We start from the raw sequence: 20,641 nt of genomic DNA on the forward strand, positions 1-20,641 counted from the left end.
TTTTAAATTCTAAATACATATATTATACCTCAACCATTTAAAATTTTTTAATTTTAAATACTTTTTAACTTCAACATTATAATCAAATTTTTAAATTTTAAAAGTAAAATTTAATTGACTCAATTTCGAAATAAAAAAAAAATAAATATATTATTAATCATCCTAAATTATATACCTCTTAATTTTTTTAAAAAAATATTTAACTTAAACACTAAATCTAACTATGTTAAAGACAATATGTAATTGAAAAAGAGGCACTGAGTAGCATTGACGCATGTTTCGCCCGCGGGCTAACATAATCGCGTGGGTATATTCTTAAAAACAAGAAAGGTAAATTTCGAGAGTAAATAAAAACATTTCAACTGGAAAAAAAAAAAGAAAGGAGAAAAGACGTGTGTGGGCAATGGAAGAAGAGTAATCTAGATTCTTGCGTCACCTTTTGGGCGAGTAAACTCACCTCCACATCAAAGCGGTGACCTGATCTCTTCTAAGCTCGGGTTAACTACCGCCGTCTCACATGCCGCGCGGTTCTTTGTCGCTTTTACTTCCACCTCGAGCCCTTCTATCACAATTCACGCAGTTTAGTTTCTTTCTAGCGGCGCAGGTGCTTTCGAGGCGGAGGCGGAGGCGGAGGCGGAGGCGGAGAACGAAGGGAAGGCGATGGTGGGGATTTTTTCTCGGATTTCTGGCGGATGGGGGCACCGCCGAGCGCAAAGCGCCACTGTGAGTTCCTGAACCTTCCAAAAGTCGAATCTTGTTCTGGCTGGATCTTATACCTGCCGGATATTTTATGTTCTGCAATTTTTTGTTGATGCTGATGACTTGTGGATGATACTTGTCGATATATTTTGGGGGTCGACGTTTGCGTTTGACTTATTTCGCGTATTTGTTCCAGTGAGGTTTGAATTTTTGACATTCGTGATGCTGAAAACAGATTCTAACATTTTGGGGCGTGATTTTGATAGTTGTGGATCTACTATGTTGATAGATCAAGCTTTCAGATTAGAGATGTTTGTTTTCCGTCTACATATATTCGCTATTTACTATACAACTTATATGTGATTTTTTGGGGAAAAAAAGAGAAGAGCTTGCACTATAATTTCTTTGATGTTCTCTTCAGTTCGTCCTATAAAGTAGTGTGTTTTTTTTTTTCCTTTTTTGGTTTTTAAATGAAGGGGAGCCTTGGCGCAATGGTAAAGTTGTTACTATGTGACCAAAAGGACACGGGTTCGAATCTTAGAAATAACCTCTTGCAAAAAGTAGGGTAAGACTGTGTACAATGGATCCTTCCCCGGGACCCCGCATGACGGGAGCTTCGTGCACCGGGCTACTCTTTTTTTTTTGGTTTTTAAATGTTATATTTTCTCACATAGGCTAATGTGATAGTTCTCTAGATAAGTTTCTTGAAATATTTTCACTTTTATTCTAATTACTAGTTCTATACAAGCTGATTGTATAACCACTTATTCCAACAACTAAAATGTTAGGAAAAAGATCAATCCATATACGACACTCACTTGTGATGAGCAGTTGGCCCTAGATACTAAATTCGACTAGCCCAAATCTAAAACATGAACTACAAGTGCATAATAGTGGGACAAGCAGAATTTGAACAATTACCTCATTCTGTCTTCACATGTCAAAGTTGGTTGACTACCACTTATCCTAAAAGCTAAGTTGACAAGAAAAAAGACTCATTTTAACCACATATTCTTGATGAATTCAACACAAATTTATCATCTTTCCTTAACAATCCTTGATGTTGTTTATGTCAAAGAGCTACATCTATTTTAGTCTTGAAATCACAAGGCTCCTTTAAAATAAAGATAGTTGCAATATGCTTGTTTGTTTGAACTTATTTTGACTTTCCACATGCATGGACACACAAAACTGGAACTATGAAACCAACATATTGTGGTTGGCACTCTTTATGGTTTAGGGTAACTCCTCTAGCTTTCTTCGTTATTTCAAAATTGTAGGGGCACTCTTGATAAACTACTCGACAGAGATAGAAAGTAAAATTTGATCATATGAATGTCTTTGAGGCTTAGAATATAACCTTGCATTGACTCAATGGAAGGATGAGACCCAAATAGTTGAGATAAACACAGCTTATGATGACGGAATGTATTTGGCGTTAGTCAGCTACAATTGGCCAGAAAATGAAATGTTATGGGTTGTTTTTATCATAGGCACGAACTTTCTAAAGCATCATTAGAGATTTGTTGGAATATTGCCATGAGATGAGAAAGCTAGTTGCCGTAGACTTATTGGAAAATCACTGGAGATGTTGAATTATCATAGATTAATCATAGGTCATAAACAAAGCAGGCATCACCTGAACTAGGTCCTGTTCACTTTAATTGAAACGTACTGAACTATGGCAAATGCATTGAAATAATGCCTACCACTTTCTCTTAGTTGAGTGAGCTGTTGCGTAGATTCTTTAAAAATTTTAAAACTTAAAGAGGCTCTAAGTGGATTTTCCCAAACTATAGGAACCACCACTCCAATATGCTACTGCTATATAAATTCAAAGTTCAAATGCTTGTATGCAGATGACAGGACTCTGATCTTGATGTCCTCATTTTTCTCTTGATAAGTTGTTTCTAAAAAATCTCTCTCTTTTGTTGTTTGGAGGTGATATTTTTGAATAATTGAATCTCTTATTAAGCTGTTCTACTCTATCATGGAAATTATATTGTCTCCTTACTCTAAAGTTTAAATGTATATTTCTCTGGACTAGGATGTTAGGACCTCATCGGCACCAATCATAGAGGAAGTTAGTGCTGTTCATACTGCTGTGAACCATGGATTTGAAGAAGCAGTGGAGTTTAAACCAGTGGAGCACCCATCCGAGCCAATAGTCTATGATCAACCAGTTGCATGCCCACTGCCAGAACCTTCAATAATAAATGTAGGTGGCTTCAATATTCACGAAGAATAATTAGATTAATGATTAATCTACCATTGTAAATTGGTATTGCTCATATGCCATGTCAGTCTTATTCCTCTTCATAACTTTTCCCCTTGTAGAATATTCAGATAAGGATGAGTTGCTTTTCTTTTCTATCAGACAGAGACTGAATCTTAAATTTTCATGGTGATTTTTTATTTAAAAAAGCCAACATATTGAAGTAATATTTTAGAATTTGTCATTTATTGCCCCAGATTATGGATATTGTCAATCAGTTATTGGTTCCCATGCATCTGGAGATGTCCATTTTTGCATATTGCACTTCACCAAACATTTATGCTTAATTTAAAAATGCAGTTAGAGGAAAGTTATTAGATTTAGTTTACCCAAGTTTTGTTATCAGCATTTTTTATACAATTTTTAGTGACTAACCTACCCCTAATCATCACTATAGCAATAGAATGTTGCGTGAAATAAGGTTGTACTAGTATGCAATACCTTCCCGTATTGAGGTATACCAACATTTCAAAGAATGTTTACTATTGTTATTGACTTTATAAATACCAGTGGAAATGCATCTAACTGACTATATACTAATCTGTGAAGCTGTAGATGAGATTTAATTTCTCAAAGATTTAGATGTAGCAATTGACGGACCATCATTCATGAGCGTCCAAACCATCAATTTTGAAGGAGACTGATGTCTAGGTTGGTGTGTGTTAATGATGGAGCAGATAAAATAGCTTTAAGTTGCTGTAGGAATTCAGTTTCAGTTTTGGTGTACTATTATTATTATTTTGCAAAGTGTCAATGATTTCTTTCAACTGAGCGATAAACATATTATGATTTTATCAGTGTTCAAGGATTTTCTTTCAGTGAGAATTTGGAACTTTTTGAGTGCAGAAAAATCTTCTTACACTGCGATATTCATGAACTTGTTACAATTTTATCTCTGTTTGCAAGAATATGGAATTTTGCTGGCACTAGAACTAATGGTGGATTACATTGAGGAGAAAGGGATATGTTTCTTTTTTAACAATTCAGGGTTGATGTGACAACATCTAGAAAAGATGCATTTATATAGCCCCTTTACTTATTTTATCATTTTCACACCCTTATCAAGAAAAACTAACATATAGTACAATTTTTTTTGTTTCATATCTTTTTGCTCTCTCGAAATATCTGACTTGACAGACATGAAAGTTGTCGTTTCATTATTGAATATTGACTTTTGAATACTAAAAAATCTATCTTCCATTAAGCAGCTAAGCTACATTTACTCAAGTTTGGATTTTGCTTCTCACTACATAGCAACAAAATTTTGTTTTCCTACTTTTCTACCTCAGTAATACATAATAACTAAGTCTAGACATAGGCCATCGGTTTGAAGGGTAACTGATGGAGACAAGTGGTTGCTTCCTGTAAAATGTATATAAGCACAGGAAAAATGATTCCAAAACTCAGCATAGTTTGGATAATGATGAACCTATTTGGGAAGTAATATAAAGTCCAACAGTTCCACAAGTGAAAGTTGAAGCTTGAGAAGTCTCTTTAATTTCGTAAAAGTTTTCATTGTTCGCAAGAAATTGCAAGAGTCACTAGAAGTTCCAAGCCTCTCGGTTGTATTTGATTAGTTGGTCACTAGAATTTTATATTTTTATCACAAACCTCAAATTTGGATAGGAATGCAGTATGCACCATCAACTTATTTGTTGTCCTTGTGGGTTTTAGCTCATCTATGATTCTGTATCGCTTGATTGAATGCTTGTAATTGTATAGGCTTGCTTACTCATGTGCAGTACATAGATGCCTATATCAATAAAACCATAGTACACGTTCAGTGTATCTTAGCCACATCTATTGTGTTTGTGTATTGATGGATGGGGTAATCGGGAAATAAAGTCAATCACATAGAATAATCTTTAGGCCTAACTTGGCATGGTTAAGAAAAGCAATTTTGCAGTATATTTTTCTCCCTCAGATCCCATAGGAAGCTTGCATGAATATTATGGTAACATCTTTTGTTAAAACAGCCATGGAAAACTTAAAAAGTGTTGGTCACTGAATAACTAGTTTTGAAATGGTCTTTAATATTAAAACTTCCTTTAATGATTCAACATTTAGAAAGTTTATTGCATCGTCCAGAGACATGGAAATAACTACCTTGAAAGTTACATCTTGTCCATGTAGTTTGTTTAACAGTTTGTATATATATATATATATATTTAAAATTTATTATTTGTTAACATTTTGTAGTCGGAAGACTGGACTACACCAAAATATTGAAGTTCGGAATGACAATTGCTAACTTTCTATTAGATTGTTGAACCCGTTGGTCTCGTGCGACAATCTTTTTCATTCATATGAAAAATAGTATTTGTTGATAGGATGCATAAATTTAGAGGGCCGCATGCTACAATCAGCAAGGATTTTGCATGAACAACCTACTCATTTTATTTAGAAACCTGCTCGTGTTGTTTCTCTTGTTTGCGTTCATTCCCTACATTTTCTATTGTTTCAGGATGGAAGAATATGGAAAGAAAGGAGGACATCCATCACTGGTCGCGCCAAGGCAGATTTACCAGTCGTTAAAGATGCATCATGCCTTGAATCTCGAGATGGAACAAAGCCAATGCCAAATCCAGCCAAGCGACACATATCCTCCTCTCTCAGCGCACCTGAGCATAGTATCATCAGCCTGCTAGAGGAGTGTAATACATCTCAAGATCAAGCTGGTAACTAAGGCATATGCTCCATTTGCAGCCCCTTGTATACAATTTATTTTTCATGTCGTATCGTTGTTGGTCCATCGTGTTTATCAACTTTTTATTACCGCCGAGATCAAATATCTTTTCCCTATGCATATATATATACCAGGTATATAAGCAACTTGGTTTTCTTTCAATACAATAACAGCAGCAATTTGTGCTAGTCCTTACATTGCGGCTTGTTCATTTGAGTTAGTCTTCCATTGTGCTATGGATTCTTATGCTACATGACAGTCTTCAATACTAGATGAAAGCTGAATTTACTGTAGAATAGCTTATTTATATGAATTGTCTATAAGAGTGTGTTAATGCATGCGTTGATATTTATCCTTAATGAATAATGATATTCGAATTTGGGTTGATTAATATTTCTCTTGAATTAATTCACATCATCTACACAATATTCCTACCTTCCACTAGAAGTTGCACTGCCCTACTCATAAAGAATATAATTCCTCACCTTTGGAGGGAAAATATTCTGAGCTTCAATCCAAAGCTATCCATTTATCAGATTCCTTGTGTTTCTAGAGAGACCTACTTGTGCAGTCTGTTTACCAAACAACATTTCTCACTAGCTTTCTCTTTATAATTCATCATAATATTTTGAGTCTATGAGACATTTCTTTCCTATCCCTATAAATACATCAGCAACTTTCCTCCACCCTGCAACTACTTATCCAACAATCAGTACATTTGTCCATAGATGTCGATCTTCCCCAGCTTATTCGGTCGTAAGACTAACAAGCCAGCTGCTGCTTCCCAGGATCCCATGTCGCTTGACATCTGGGATGCCTGCGAAGGCTTCTCGATTGCTACCACCACGCTAGCCCTTCCTGCAGCCTCCGCCGCCGTGAGCATGGATTGGAAGGAGACTGCGGACCACCATGTCTTCCTGGCGGACTTCCCCGGAGTGAAGAAGGAGGAGGTGAGCATCGAGGTGGAAGAAGAGAAGGTCCTCAAGATAAGCGCCCAAAGAGCTAAGGTGAGCGAAGAGAAAGGAGATAAGTGGCACCGTTTGGAACGCAACCACGACAAGTTCTTTCGCAGCATAAGGTTACCTCAGGACACCAACACTGAGGAGATGAAGGCCAAGCTGGAGAATGGAGTGCTGGTGGTGACCGTGCCCAAGAAGCAGGACAAGAAGGCGCAGACTAGGCTCGTGCAAATTGCTGGCTAAAGGCATGAACAGCTAGTTAGTGAAACTATATATATATATGAGATGGAGTGACCAATCTTGCACTGTGGTGCAAGAGTACAGATTTTAAATAAACTTTGTGTTGTTTGCCATGAAAAAGTAGTATTGTCTCTAGGAGCTTGGTCTGCATGCTCCACTTCAGAGACTGAAAGAATGAACTATGGACTCTGACTCAGTTACAGAACTTGATTATATAGAACTGGTTCATTAAGCAGTAAAGCTTGGCTTGGACTTTGTTCATACAGAGTCTGTCAAGCTCAAGCAAGCACATACCAAGTGAAGCTCTTAGCGGCGACACCCAAAGGTGGCATTGTTGAGCTAAGTTTTGAAGTTTTGCTGAATGTCTCAGCTCTCCAAAGGTATAAAAACAACCTGTCATGCTTTAAGCATCATAAGCCCATTTATATCCTCAAACAGAATGCCAAGAGTGCTGATCAACTAGCATTCTATCCGAAAACATACTCGATCACTTTTAAACGATTTATCTAATGTCATTTGCACTGAGTCATATGTCTCAGATTTAATTACTTTTTAAGTTTGTTGATCCTTAAACTATGTTTCTTTCTTCTTCAAAGTAGAAAGTACTAATAGTTACTTGCATAGTCGGAAAGAACATCAATTTCCGATATATCCAATTTGGTTACAAGAGTTACAAACTACTCTACGAAGTTGAACATCATACTGGAAGAGTAATGATACTCACTGTCGTCTACTTAGAGAATAGAAGTTTGCACCAGGGATTTGTCATGCTTAACAAATATACTGGCTAAAAAAAGACCATTCAGAGAAAGACTTTCTTTGCAGCTATTAGATTTCTAAGCATGCCATTGTTGATAGCATTCATTTGGTGCCTTGCGTTATCTTCCATTGACTAATTAGCTTGCCATGATTGACTGCAGGTTTCTTTCACTCGCGTGTTCAACATCTTGAACAAGGAAAGAAGGTGGAAAAAGATGAACTATAATTCAACCTGACGAAAGAGATTTTTAGGCAAGAGAAGGACCTGTTCATGTTTCATTGATGCGCCACAAGAGGTTACTTAACTGAACAAGATGTAAACAAAATGTTCTTCATTTTATTGCTTTGATCTTTTCTTGAATGGCACAAATAAAATATTCTTTTTCACAATAATTAAAATGCTAAAAGAGAGGTCCCACGATACACCAACAGCAAATTAGTGTAGTAAGGCATCAAGATAACAACTCCTTTACTGATGGATCACTTTCAAAGGTAGGCATCAAGTTACATTATGCTTCCTTATCACTCTCTATATATTAATAAATTTTAGGATAATATTATTTGAAACCGAGTTTAAAATTAATAAAACACAAAGGAAACCAAAATATTGATGTTCTATTTTATATTATTTGACTTAACAGCATGCTACAATATAAATAATCATGCTTTTCTCATTACATTTTGTTTATGAAATAATCAATGGTAAAGGAGTATTTTAAATTATTTTTCTTCTCAAGAGATGATCATCAACAATTAGAAAAGTAATATGTCCTCAAGATGAATAATTGGCTTCATCACAGAATAGTTGCCTTATTCCTCTTTGCTGTGAAGTCTTTAAATTAATCAGGTGTGAGGAATACAGGAATTGACTGACTTGTGCTTCTTTATGGAGATTAAACATGTTGAATAATATTCAATATTTCATTAACAATACATTTTGGCATCAAACAAAGGTATTTTGATAAATTACTTATAAACTAAATTCTGTGTAGTATTGGAAAAAGGTAATCCATTCAAGTCAATTACGCCATTGCTGGATCACCATCATGATAGCCAAGGGAGCATTTGTTAGTCACTTTTCTTAAAGTGAAAGGCAAGTGGAATAATTCAGTAAATTTTGATTATTGTGGTATAAATCTGATTTTTTTTTAAAAAAAAAATGATTGGGATGTTACAAGCGGATCTAGGTATGATTCAAAGTCAAAGTGAAATTGTGATTAAAGTTAAGGGGAGGTGAGAGCTATCGAATCACTTTCAATGGAATTATTGCGCCTAGCCTAGGGCTAAGACCTTCAGTACAAGGAGGACTTGCCAAAGAGTTGGTCGGACCCAAGTGACTTGGTGCTCCATTCATATGCTAAGACACTTATTATATATCCAATCAGCCAATAGTCGATCGGGTTTAAGGGATGACCGACATACAACAAATCCGGTTGGTCATAAGTCAAGCCGGATTCAGAGGACCCAGCTTTTCATTCTCATAGTATAGATCTTTCAGCGTATGGTCGGTTAGCCCTTAAGCCGGTCAGACTTAGGGAGCTTGTTGCTCCACTCATTGCCAAGATATACAGAGCAAATTCGATCGACGTTACATGCTGAAATGAGTCTACGGATCCAGCTCCCCGCTTCTGCAATATAACTCAGTATAGAGACGCTCAGCCCTGAAATCAGTCAAACTTAGGGGGCCCAATGCCAATACGTACACATAACCTGAACGACCTTACGGTCGAACGAGCGTACAAGACAACCCTCCACTACTATCGTAGGACTCTCAGTATATAGTTGGTCGATCCAACAACCGATCAAATCTATAGGTCTTCTCATGTTCCAGCCCTCCTTTAAATAGTCGGTCGGTAATAACGTCGATCAGATGTACACAGCTCAGCACACCCATTTCTCATATGTACAGAAGATAAATGTATAAGACAATTCTCATTATAGACTTGACCGAACCTCCAGATCTCAGGTTATTATTCCAAAGGTAAGTCTCTTATCATATGGATGATCGAATTAAAGTACCGATCAGATCTCTCGGGATTCAGTTCCCATCCTTCAGAGGTAAATATCCCAATATATGGTCGGTCGATCGTATAACCGTCCAAGCCTATGAGACTTGGCTCCTTGTTGCTTCAATATCAGATTTCTAACATCACATAGTATATAGCTGAGTCACTCAGGGGACGAACTACTTTACGGGACTCGGTACCCTGCTGCTTATGTATTAATCTGCCAATATAATATATAACCGATCGGCTAAAGATCCGGTCGGGCTTTCTCAAGAGACCATATTGTCAAAGAATCACAACAACCTATCAGAGAATAATAGCTATTCGTCAGGAAATATTCTAATATCTGACATATACATACAACATAACCTTTTTATGAGGGTGGCTACTTAGCTTCTATCATTATTGTTAGGGGTGTTTTGGTGCTAGAGGGGAGGTGAATAGCTCGTCACGTGCTCGTTGCTTGCTTCTTGGTCATGATATGCAGTGGAACGAATAAGAAACAAAATTACAATGCTAACACAAGGATTTACTTGGTATCCACCTCAAGAAGAGGTGACTAATCCAAGGATCTACACGACACACACTCCACTAATCAAAACACTCCTTCTTGGTCACAACCGGAGGCAGAGAAGCCTCGTACAAACTCACACAACAATATACAACACCCACAAGAAGAAAATACAAAAGATACAAATGAAAACTCTTTCTTCTTGCTTACTTGTTGTTTGTTGTTGCCTCTTGAACCTTAGAAGTGTAACTACATTTGTCTCCAAGCGCCTTCAAGAACTGGCTGTGAAAATGTGGAGAGAGCTCGTGAATCATCGCTGAGATGCCTGTCGTCGCTGGAGAGGAATACGCGAAGAAAACGCTCGCCAACGGCTATAACTTGCGCAACGGTCGGATCCCAATCAATTGAATGACTCTCAATCGATTGGGGAGGCTTTGAATCAATCGGCTAATCGATTCAAAGCGCCTCTGTGCTCTCTGGAAAACGCCTGAATCGATTGCCCGATCGATTCAGCCTCTATCACGTGATTTCCAGCTTCCTAATCAATTGACTGAATGATTGGAGGTTTCAATCGATCAAATGATTGATTCAAAAGCTCACTGTTCGCTCAGAAACTCTCCCAATCGATTGAGGAAGTTTTGATCGATTACCCAATCGATCAAGACAGTTTCTGCACAAAATTACATCAACCAATCGATTGGCTGATTGATAACCACCCCAATCGATTGGCAAGTAGAAAAATGTGCAGATCTTGAAACGAGCTTCGTTTCACATCCGAGATCACCTCATTCCAATATCCGAGTCAAAAGTTATAGCCTTCGGAAGTTTACTACATCCGAACTTCCTAGTTCAATGTCAACTCCCTATTGGGCTTACGATCGCTAAGTATTAGGTCAACTTTTGACCCATCAGGAATGTCTCTTTGCCAACTTCTCGTTGGACTTCTGATCACTAAGTGCGATCCTCCTTGACCCACTTAGATTTACCGTCTCGTGCCAAGTGTTCGGTCCTCCAAGATCCACTTGGACTTCCTTCCACCAGATGTCCGGTCACCCTTGACCCATCTGGATTTTCTTGTGCCAAGTATCCGGTCAATCCTTTGACCTACTTAGATTTCTCAATACTAGGTGTCTGGTCAACCTTGACCCACCTGGATTTCCACGTGCTTGGTTTCACTCATCAGGTATTTCCATTTGCCTAGCTTCACTCACTAGAACTTCCTATCTGCTTGGCTTCACTCACCAGGACTTTCACCTAGCTTCACTCACTAGGGTTTTCACCTGACTTCACTCACAAGGATTTTCCCACTACCGGGCTTCACTCACCGGGACTTTTACCTGCCTGACTTCACTCACCAGGACTTTCCCACTGCCCGACTTTACTCACCGGGACTTTCACCTGCCTGGTTTCACTCACCAAGACTTTCACCTAACTTCACCGACTAGGATTTTCAAACTGCCTAGCTTCACTCACTAGACTCACTAGGTCTTTCACCTGGCTTCACTCACCAGGATTTCTCATCTGTCTAACATCCAGTTAGGACTTTCTCAGTCAAGTATACAGTCAACCCTTTGACCTACTTGACTCTTCTTCATATCTAACTGGTCAACCTTGACCAGAGGGGAATTGTATCAATAATCTCTCCAAACGGACGATTGCATCTGCAATCTCCATGCATTATCAAACATCGAAATCCAAATATCAAGACTCAAACTTGAGTCAACTCACGCTTAGTCAACCAGGTCAACCTTGACCAAAAGGATATTGCACCAACAATTATTGCAGCGGTTACATGAGATCGTTTATACACATGTAATAGAAGGTTCCTCGGAGGATTTTTGTACATATTCCAGATATACACCTTTCATTATCCGACATCTTCTGATACCGAATATTTTTTATCGTCTTATTATTACGGAAGTTATAAGAGGTGATATGAAGGAGGGAGGTTCTCTCTGTTAGTCAGGTAAGCTCTCGAAGACACACATACATATTTGATATAGAATTACTATTCATCTTCTTCACTTAGGCTGATCCACTATACTAACTTGAGCGTTAGAGAATTTATACTAGGAATCTCTTCTTTGGTTCTCATTTTAACGTTCAATAGGATCTCTTTTTCGTGTGCACAGAGAGAAAGAAGATACTCGAAACCCCTTTTCACTCTAATACATAATATTTTTTCTAGTTCGAGATCCTCTTCATGTTAACAGCAATATCACTTGTCTAGTGCAGACAAGATAAAAAAAATAATTAAAAGACATATTCAGAAACTCTTTGTTTTATTTTTTTTAAAAAATCTTGTTACTATGTAAACAATTGAGTCCTTTAGAAAATGACTCATTTATAAACTTATTGTCTGTCTATTTTGCTTTATTTACGGGATAAATGCTTAGCTAGGATTTGAACTTTGGAAACAGATATTGTTTTTAAAGTTGTGGTACTTTAATACGACTGATAAAGATATATAAATGCGTTGTTTGAATATATAATAAAATAAGTTATCAATATTAAATAGAATATGATAATATGACATGATGATATAACGCTACTTGACTTAGTTTAGAATTTGATTCATATTTTAAAAAGAAAGCACTTTGCAGAGAAATAAAATAAAATTTTTCATCCTTTTAATAATTAATTTTGTTTTGAGTTTTTTTTCAATAAATTTTTATAATGTGAGATAAGATTGCTTATAATATATCTTCTGTTGAGATCTCATATTGATGCGTAATTTTATATATTGAATTGTCTTTTATTTAGATTTTTTAAAAATAAAATTATTAACACAAGACTCGGTGATCGTAAAATGCGAAAATTGTCTAAGCAATGTAAGATAAAATGGTATATAATATACTCTCCTCTAACTTCACATGGATTGGAGTTTCAAGTATTGTTTATAATCCTATTATCCTACTCACTTATTTACAGGGACGGATTTAAGATTTTAAGTTTGGGGATCGTATATTAAATGATGAAAATAATTATTATATATTGTATTCAAAGGTCACACGACTGAGAGATGAGGAGGAAGGTGCCGACGAGAAGGCGGATAGAGCTGATGACGGAGTCAGGGAGGTACCGGTTACCAGAAGCGAAGAACTCGATGCACACGGTTCACACATGAACGGTAGGTAAAATCACAGTTTATAGTATTGTGTTCCTATGCAGGATCAATTTAGAGTTAGAATCAAATCAATCGGGATCAGATCGTAGAATAGTATGATCCTATTAAAAATATTTAAAATTTAATTTAGTATTTGATAGAGGATCTTGATTAATAAAAATTAAATTAATTTGATATTTAATTAAAATTCTTTTTTAAATAAATTAAATAATAATATTAATAATATTAATTATAATAATAAAATTGATAATATATGTAATAAATAAATATAATTTATTTATAATTTTAAAATTTAAAATAAATTTATATATATTGTAATGATTAGTTTAGGATAGAGAAGTATATATAAATTTTCTTATTTAATTAATAAGTTTTAAATTCATTGACTGTTTTACTATATCACGGCTCCCTTAATTCTATTCATGTGTCATAGCTCCCTTCAATTAAAACATATTTATTGTGTCGTAGCTCCCTCACCTGGTCGTTCGCCGTCGCTGATCCTTGCCCCCGCTCCTCCCTCGCCTGAGTCCCTGTCACCCGCTCACCGGCCCTCCCTCCCTCGCTTCTCCCTTGCCTGAGAAACTAGCGATGACGCCTTCCTAGCTTCCCTGAGTCCCTGAGTCCCTTGCCGCCGCTATTCCCTCGCCTTCCCCTCTTCCCCAACTTCCTCTCTCTCACACAGGGGGGGGGGGGGGAACCCTAGTCCCAATGTAAATCCGTCCCTGCTCATTTATAGACAATCCATGAACACCTATTAGTACAGAAATGAGATTTTATCTTAATCATTTTTCAATTCTCACATAAAGGAAGTGAGAATTAAAAAAAAAATACTATATGTCCATGGGTTACCATAGCCCATAGGTGAATAGGGTAACATGACTCTCTCTATATATAGAATTTTGTTACCTTATTTATTCATCTATGATCATCCCCATAGACACCTAGTGTTAATTTTTTTTTTTTCATTTCATTTAGCATAAACTTTAAATCATAAATTCTAAGCCATAAATTCTTAAAAAAGAATTAACACTAGCATACTGTTTGGAAAGAGGTGAGGGAAGGATAAAGAAGGAAAAGGGAAACTTGAAATTCTATTTAGGAGAAAGTGAGCTACGAAAAGAAAAGATAATGAAGGATAAGCTTTAACCTTCCTTACCCATGAAATGAAAGAATTTTTTATACCCCGATTGGTGTAAGGAAAGGTGCTTGTGTTTTAATTTTATCCATATTTTATTATATTAATTCTAAAAATCATTATTTTATGTATATTTGCGTCACGACGAAAAACACTCGCATTACCTGACTCACACTGCTCGACGTCGTACTTCGTAGACGTCGACGCTAATTTTGACGCCGACGCCTACTTTGATGTCGACACCGATGTCAACACCGATGTTGATGTCGACGCTGACTTCAACGCCTACATCGACACAGACTTCGACGTCGAGTTTAACAAATGAACTACAATTGCTTGAATGTGTAAGTCTTAACCAATAAATGTATACAAGATGTACTAGATTTTTGAACACATAAATTTTTAACAAAAGTGAAAATAATTTTATAATTTTATATATTTAACCTTTATTATCCTCATGTTCCTCTCAAATATGGTGATAACACATGCATGTTACTTAATGAATTTTCTCTCTCCCTCCTAAACAAAGATAATATAAATATTTTATTTCTCCTTTTTTTCTCTCCCTTCCCCTCCCTTCCCTTCCCATTCATAAACCTTCAAACATAGGATAGGTGCTAATGGGATGCCCATGGATGAGTGAATATAGGTATACAATCTTATTGCTCTACTCACTTATATATAGATAACCCATGGGCACTTTTTAACCTGACTAATTGACTCAGTATTTTTTTTAGTTGATTTTGTTCGAATCTAGTTTCCAATTCTCACGTGGAGGAAATGATTTTTTTTAAAAAAAAAATTAACAGCAATGCTCATGAATTATTGATAGACGGGTGATTAAATTAAGGCTCTGAAAGGGCGGAATTAAGAAGGTGCTGGGTTGTTGCCCGGGAAGTGCGGGCGCGACCGCACGATTTCTGATGGAGTGGAGGAGGGCGGCGACCGCACGTGGCAGTGCGGAGGCATTCCCGATGACAGGGAGCAGCTGGGAGGTGGTGGTGGCGCTGGGCGAAGTTGGTGGTGGTGGTGGTGGTGCGGTGGAGATGGCCGACAGCCGCGGCTTTTGAGGCTCGGAGACCGCGCTCACGTGCACCCCACACGCCCTCCCACGCTGCCCTGCCTCCCTCTCCCCGCATTTACTCAGGCTGCTGCCTGCTTACGCCCGCCTATCGGTCGCACATATGCACTCACTGTGCAAAATAAAAATACGCCTTGTTGAAGGAGCAAAATCCATGGTCATTATTGTTTGACCAAAGCTCGCAATGTAATCAGAACCATCCATCCATCCATCCATCCATCACCTATTGCATATATATTTGCCATATATAATTTTGCACTGGCAACCCAATAGATAATAATTGAGGGCACCCACCCCGACTTAATTAAACCTGCCGCAGCCTTGTAGATGAAGAAAGAACCTAATTCTTTCAAACTTAATTATTCTTTAATTAAGGCGGCCAATGCTCTCCTCTGCTTTAATCTGTGCTTTCAATCAACAAAGAAGGCTATACTGCTTAATTAATTAACTCACTCCAAATTGCATCGTCTCGTACCATTATGAAAGTACTCCGTATAATTAGTGAGAAGGAATGTTCTTATATATGGTGATATATATACCATTAGCTAGGGTTTGTGAGGACGAGTTGACAAAACATTTGACAAGAAGCCTTTTAAATTAATCGATCAAATTAGTAAACTGTTAGTGAAAACTATTAACAGCTAGCCCTAGCTCGTTAAAAGGGTTTCCCCTCAAAGTCTACACCACCTCCTTAAAGAATTCGCCCAAGAACAAAGCCATCTCCATCAGGCTTTGTCACACAATTCAATTGCTGCCCCCACTGACTTAATATTTTAATCCGCCGCTCGTCTTCTTCTCTTCTCGATCGCCTGTGCTGTCATTTGAGTTGGACACGCAGCCTTCGAGCTTCTGCGCTCTTCCTTCCCGTTTCCCATCTCCCAGAGCCTTTCTTCTTCTCTTCTCTTCGATAATTAATTTCTTATCGACCTTTTTTTTTTTAAAGGAAAAAAAATAATTTCGTAGCGTAAAAATTTGCGATCCACTCAGAAACAATTTTATAAAGAGCTTTTCTTGCATTTTTTATTGGTTAAAAAAAATAATCTAACCTAACGCTGATTTTCTTTTTCTTTGTATTTTATTTTGCTTCGAATGGCGGGGCTTGATTTCGGCACGGCCTCACGGTTCGTGCACCCACTGCACCTCCACCTCCCCCACGGGAAGGGCGACGAGGGCGATGGCTCGCCTGGCGGAGGGGAGGAGGAGGGAGCTGGGTACGGGGGGCTGGAGCTGTCGACGCCGTCCGGGGAGGTGGGGGGGAGGCGGCCGCGCGGCCGGCCGCCGGGGTCGAAGAACAAGCCGAAGCCGCCGGTGATCATCACGCGGGAGAGCGCGAACGCGCTGCGGACGCACATACTGGAGGTGGGCGGCGGGTGCGACGTGTTCGAGTGCCTGACGACGTACGCGCGCCGGCGGCAGCGCGGCGTGTGCGTGCTCAGCGGCAGCGGGACGGTGGCCAACGTGACGCTCCGCCAGCCGGGCGGCGGGGGAGGCGGCGAAGGGGCGGTGGCGGCGGCGCTGCAGGGGAGGTTCGAGATACTGTCGCTGTCCGGCTCGTTCCTGCCGCCGCCCGCGCCGCCGGGGGCCACCAGCTTGGCCGTGTTTTTGGCGGGCGGGCAGGGGCAGGTGGTGGGGGGCAGAGTGGTGGGCGCGCTGATCGCCGCGGGGCCGGTCATCCTGATCGCCGCGTCGTTCACCAACGTGGCGTACGAGAGGCTGCCTCTAGAAGACGAGGAGGACGAGGCAGCGGCCGCTCAGCAGCAGCAGCAGCAGCAGCAGCAGCTGGAGATCCAGCACCCGGCGCCGTCGACGAACGGCGCCAGCGGGACGGCCGCCGGACTGGGACTGCCGTCGCCGTTTGCCGATCCTTCGTCCGGTCTTCCGTTCTTCAATTTGCCGCTCAGTATGTCTCAGCTGCCGGTGGATGGGCGCGGCGGCGACGCGTGGCCCGGAAGCGCGTCTTCCACCGCCGGAAGACCACAGTTCTGATCAACGATGAACCGGCGACGAACCTGTATAACTACTACACTCTAATTTCCTTTGCTGTGATATTTTGGTGTTCGAATTGTTCTTCTCCTTCAAATTAAAACCCAGCTTTTGCTGTTTTCTATTTCTTCGGAATTCAGATCTTTTGAATTTGAATTGATCTACCACTATTTTCTTATTAGAAAAAAAGGTTTTCCATCGGTAGTTTTTCTTGAAAAGATTGAGATGAAATATGACATGCTAATTAATATCTGATCTAGGGTTCTTATTCATCCTACATGCATGTTGGCTACTCTATACACATGCCTATTAATTATGAAGGAAAAGGGAAAATGCTCTATATAATCATGATTTGTTTTCTTCTACTTTGGCAACATATATGCATAATTACACAATTAGCTATTGATCTTTGCTTGTATCTTTTATTTCTCTTCAAGTAAATAGATTTTATTTCTTTGTCGGATAACAACATGTCTATGTCCTAATTTCTTTCTCTCTCTAAAGAAATCAGATAAGTTCATCTTTTTCAATCAAATATTAATCATCATCATTCTTGTATATCTTTTTATCGATAGTTTGTTGCAAGTGAATAGCTTTCTTAGCTTTCTAAGTCGAACCGATCTTAATTGTGTTTTAGTTCTTGAAGAAGAGACTATATAGTTACATAGACAATCCAAATAAGGAGTCTAATTCTTCTAGTAGCATCAAACTCAATCAAGTATTTCATCTAGACAAATTTAGCCACAATTAGCTTTGCTGATATGCTTTCCAGAGTTCTTGCTTATAAATGCAACAATACATTTGACTCATTCCCTAGAAAAATTACTCTATTTTCAACATAAGCAACTTTAGGTTTTGGCTTTGAAAATATGCACAATATCTCGAGATTGTGCAGTTGAATTGTCTCGTGATTTACCTCCCTTCCAGATAGTGGAGCAGTTCTGAAGGGGTCACCAGGGTGAGGTGTATTTATTTGATTTTGGTTTGTGCATCTTCTTTTTTCAAAGGTTATTCACATTTTAGCTATATTAATAATGCTATGAATTATGTTAAAACAATAAAGAAAATTTGAAGAAAAAATCTACTAAAACTATAAACTATATATAAAGAAGGGTTTCAGAATCGATCAGGGATGAGACTTGAAGTGTATAATTGATCTGATTCAAAATGCCAATATAGTTAAATCTAAAATAGATTAATACAAAAAACATATAAAAAAAAAGGGTGCTCAAATTATTCTCTTTTCTTCCTTAGATAACTTGTTTACTTTCGCATTGAGCATTATCATTTTTCTTAAACTAAACCGATATCTAATGACTTTGTTTAGGGTTTAATTTTAACATGAAGGGAGAAATAGCATTCTTCTGCCTACAGATTTTATATCTGTAATTCTGTATTCATTTTCATTATCTTCTCTTTATCCTGGTCTTGCTTTATTCTCACCTCTTTAATCACTAGATCAATGATTAAAGATTAAACTACACTTTGACACTTTCTTAGAGCCATGTTCTTGAATCCATTAAATCAAACAAATCACTGTGGCATATAATTTTAATTTTCTACACCAAAAGTAGGGCTAATTAATATTATATACTGAAACCAACATGGACAAAATGTTTAAAGGATTATATATATTAGTACTATCAATTTAAATGAAAAAAAAACAGCAATTACTGGCAAAGCATAATATTGGCTAACAATAGGTATAGATAAAGCTAGAAAATAACTATGAACTCATATGAACTAATGATCTATTGAATGATTGCTCAATCTTGATTTTTTTTAATGAGCTTGAGCTCGTGGCTTGAACTTCATTAATTTAAATGTTATTAATTTAAAAACTTTTATATTTTGATTTTATTTGGTTGGTTACTAAGTTTAATATTATAAGTTGTTTTTTTTTTCTTTTGGCAACTGATCCTTTATTTTATAACTCTAACAAAAGGTTTATTTATTAATTAACGTGGTTCTCAAATTTTATGAATATATAAATTTAAAATTCAAAAAATCATCGGTGGGTAAAGAGACAAATGCAGAAACTAGAAGGAAGATAATTATCTTTAAAAAAAGGTAGATCCGTTACTTTAGTGGTCCTCCTAGTGTCGGTCCCATGGATATGGAGGGAAGTTCATGCAGGTCAGGTCGTCAGTTCCTGAGAATCGACCCCTGGCCATTACGCCAGAGATACCATGCGCCCACCATCTGTGCTACGCCCTGGGGGCAAGATAATTATCTTTAAAGACTATATCATAAGTTATCCAAGTTGACAAAAGACGATTGTACTCGTTTTAGTGTAACAATCAATCCGTTCCAGGACCTACTATTCAAATCCTCATTGTCTATGTCCTAAGAACTTGAGTTGGACATTGTGGACGAACTCAGCTATGCTGGTCTAGACATGGCCCACAAACTAAGCCCCAATTGAATATATATTTTTATATTAATTAATAATAATATCAAAAGTATTAAAATATTTTAAATAATATTGAATAATAATAATAATTCTAATAATAATATTTTAAAAAAATTTATTATTTTTTAAAAAAGAAAATTATTGACATTGAGATTTTTAGTAATTCAATGCGTCAATTGCTATGAGATGCTAACTGTATAAATTAAATTTTTACTAATATATTCATATCTCGCCCCGGGTTAAGGTGCTATAGGATGCTCCTAACAGATGTTAGGTTGAGACCACCTACTCGGAGTAAGCACTTATAAATTTATCGGTTAAAAATTTTTATGGGATCAAATCGATCATTCCTAAAATTAATTGGCCCGAAGAAACTGTTCTGTCAGGGTTGTTAACTCCCTTATTGGGTCCAAATCAACATCATTTGTACGAGTTTGGATGCGAGGATAATGGCAATTAATAAATAATGGATGTAGGCCGCATTTAATGAACATTTAGTTCATTATCAATGTCGGCTAAAAATCGAAAGATCAATTAAACAGAATTAATTCATCAAAAATTCCGTTCGTTAATTCAGAAATTTTATTTTTTCAATAAAATATTACTTTTTTCGATTTAATTTTAAAATTGAATCAAGCATGATAAGCAGTTGACTGCATCAACTATTAATAATATCCTGATTGATAATAGACAAATTAATCAATTTTATATTAGTTTGATTTATTTAATTTTAATTATATTTTTTTAAAAAAATCAGTCGGATATTC

At 37.5% G+C, this 20,641-nt stretch overlaps 3 protein-coding genes across 3 annotated transcripts; all 3 read left to right on the forward strand.

Annotated features, from left to right (window-relative positions):
* The first annotated feature begins 541 nt into the window (after nucleotides 1–541).
* On the forward strand, nucleotides 542–8,041 carry LOC122027201. Its single transcript, XM_042586114.1, has 4 exons — nucleotides 542–723; nucleotides 2,747–2,917; nucleotides 5,439–5,652; nucleotides 7,780–8,041. Exons 1-4 carry the CDS (start codon nucleotides 661–663, stop codon nucleotides 7,842–7,844), a joined length of 513 nt encoding a protein of 170 aa, XP_042442048.1. The 5' UTR covers nucleotides 542–660; the 3' UTR covers nucleotides 7,845–8,041.
* On the forward strand, nucleotides 6,268–7,055 carry LOC122027202 (18.1 kDa class I heat shock protein-like). The gene has a single exon (XM_042586115.1). The coding sequence runs from the start codon at nucleotides 6,389–6,391 to the stop codon at nucleotides 6,860–6,862; it is 474 nt and encodes a 157-aa protein (XP_042442049.1). The 5' UTR covers nucleotides 6,268–6,388; the 3' UTR covers nucleotides 6,863–7,055.
* An 8,233-nt stretch (nucleotides 8,042–16,274) lies between the features above and the next one.
* LOC122027073 (AT-hook motif nuclear-localized protein 23-like) lies at nucleotides 16,275–17,587 on the forward strand. The gene has a single exon (XM_042585901.1). The coding sequence runs from the start codon at nucleotides 16,568–16,570 to the stop codon at nucleotides 17,462–17,464; it is 897 nt and encodes a 298-aa protein (XP_042441835.1). The 5' UTR covers nucleotides 16,275–16,567; the 3' UTR covers nucleotides 17,465–17,587.
* The last annotated feature ends 3,054 nt before the right edge of the window (nucleotides 17,588–20,641 follow it).

This window comes from Zingiber officinale, chromosome 10A (assembly GCF_018446385.1).
Source record: "Zingiber officinale cultivar Zhangliang chromosome 10A, Zo_v1.1, whole genome shotgun sequence".
In the NCBI taxonomy this organism is placed as follows: domain Eukaryota; kingdom Viridiplantae; phylum Streptophyta; class Magnoliopsida; order Zingiberales; family Zingiberaceae; genus Zingiber; species Zingiber officinale.

What these genes read in the sequence shown, in the direction of transcription:
- LOC122027202 (XM_042586115.1), top strand. Translation starts at nt 6,389, where the DNA reads ATGTCGATCTTCCCCAGCTTATTCGGTCGTAAGACTAACAAGCCAGCT.
- LOC122027201 (XM_042586114.1), top strand. Translation starts at nt 661, where the DNA reads ATGGTGGGGATTTTTTCTCGGATTTCTGGCGGATGGGGGCACCGCCGA. An exon ending in CAGAACCTTCAATAATAAAT is followed by an intron (nt 2,918 to 5,438) that starts GTAGGTGGCTTC and finishes CTATTGTTTCAG; the next exon opens with GATGGAAGAATATGGAAAGA. An exon ending in TACATCTCAAGATCAAGCTG is followed by an intron (nt 5,653 to 7,779) that starts GTAACTAAGGCA and finishes GATTGACTGCAG; the next exon opens with GTTTCTTTCACTCGCGTGTT.
- LOC122027073 (XM_042585901.1), top strand. Translation starts at nt 16,568, where the DNA reads ATGGCGGGGCTTGATTTCGGCACGGCCTCACGGTTCGTGCACCCACTG.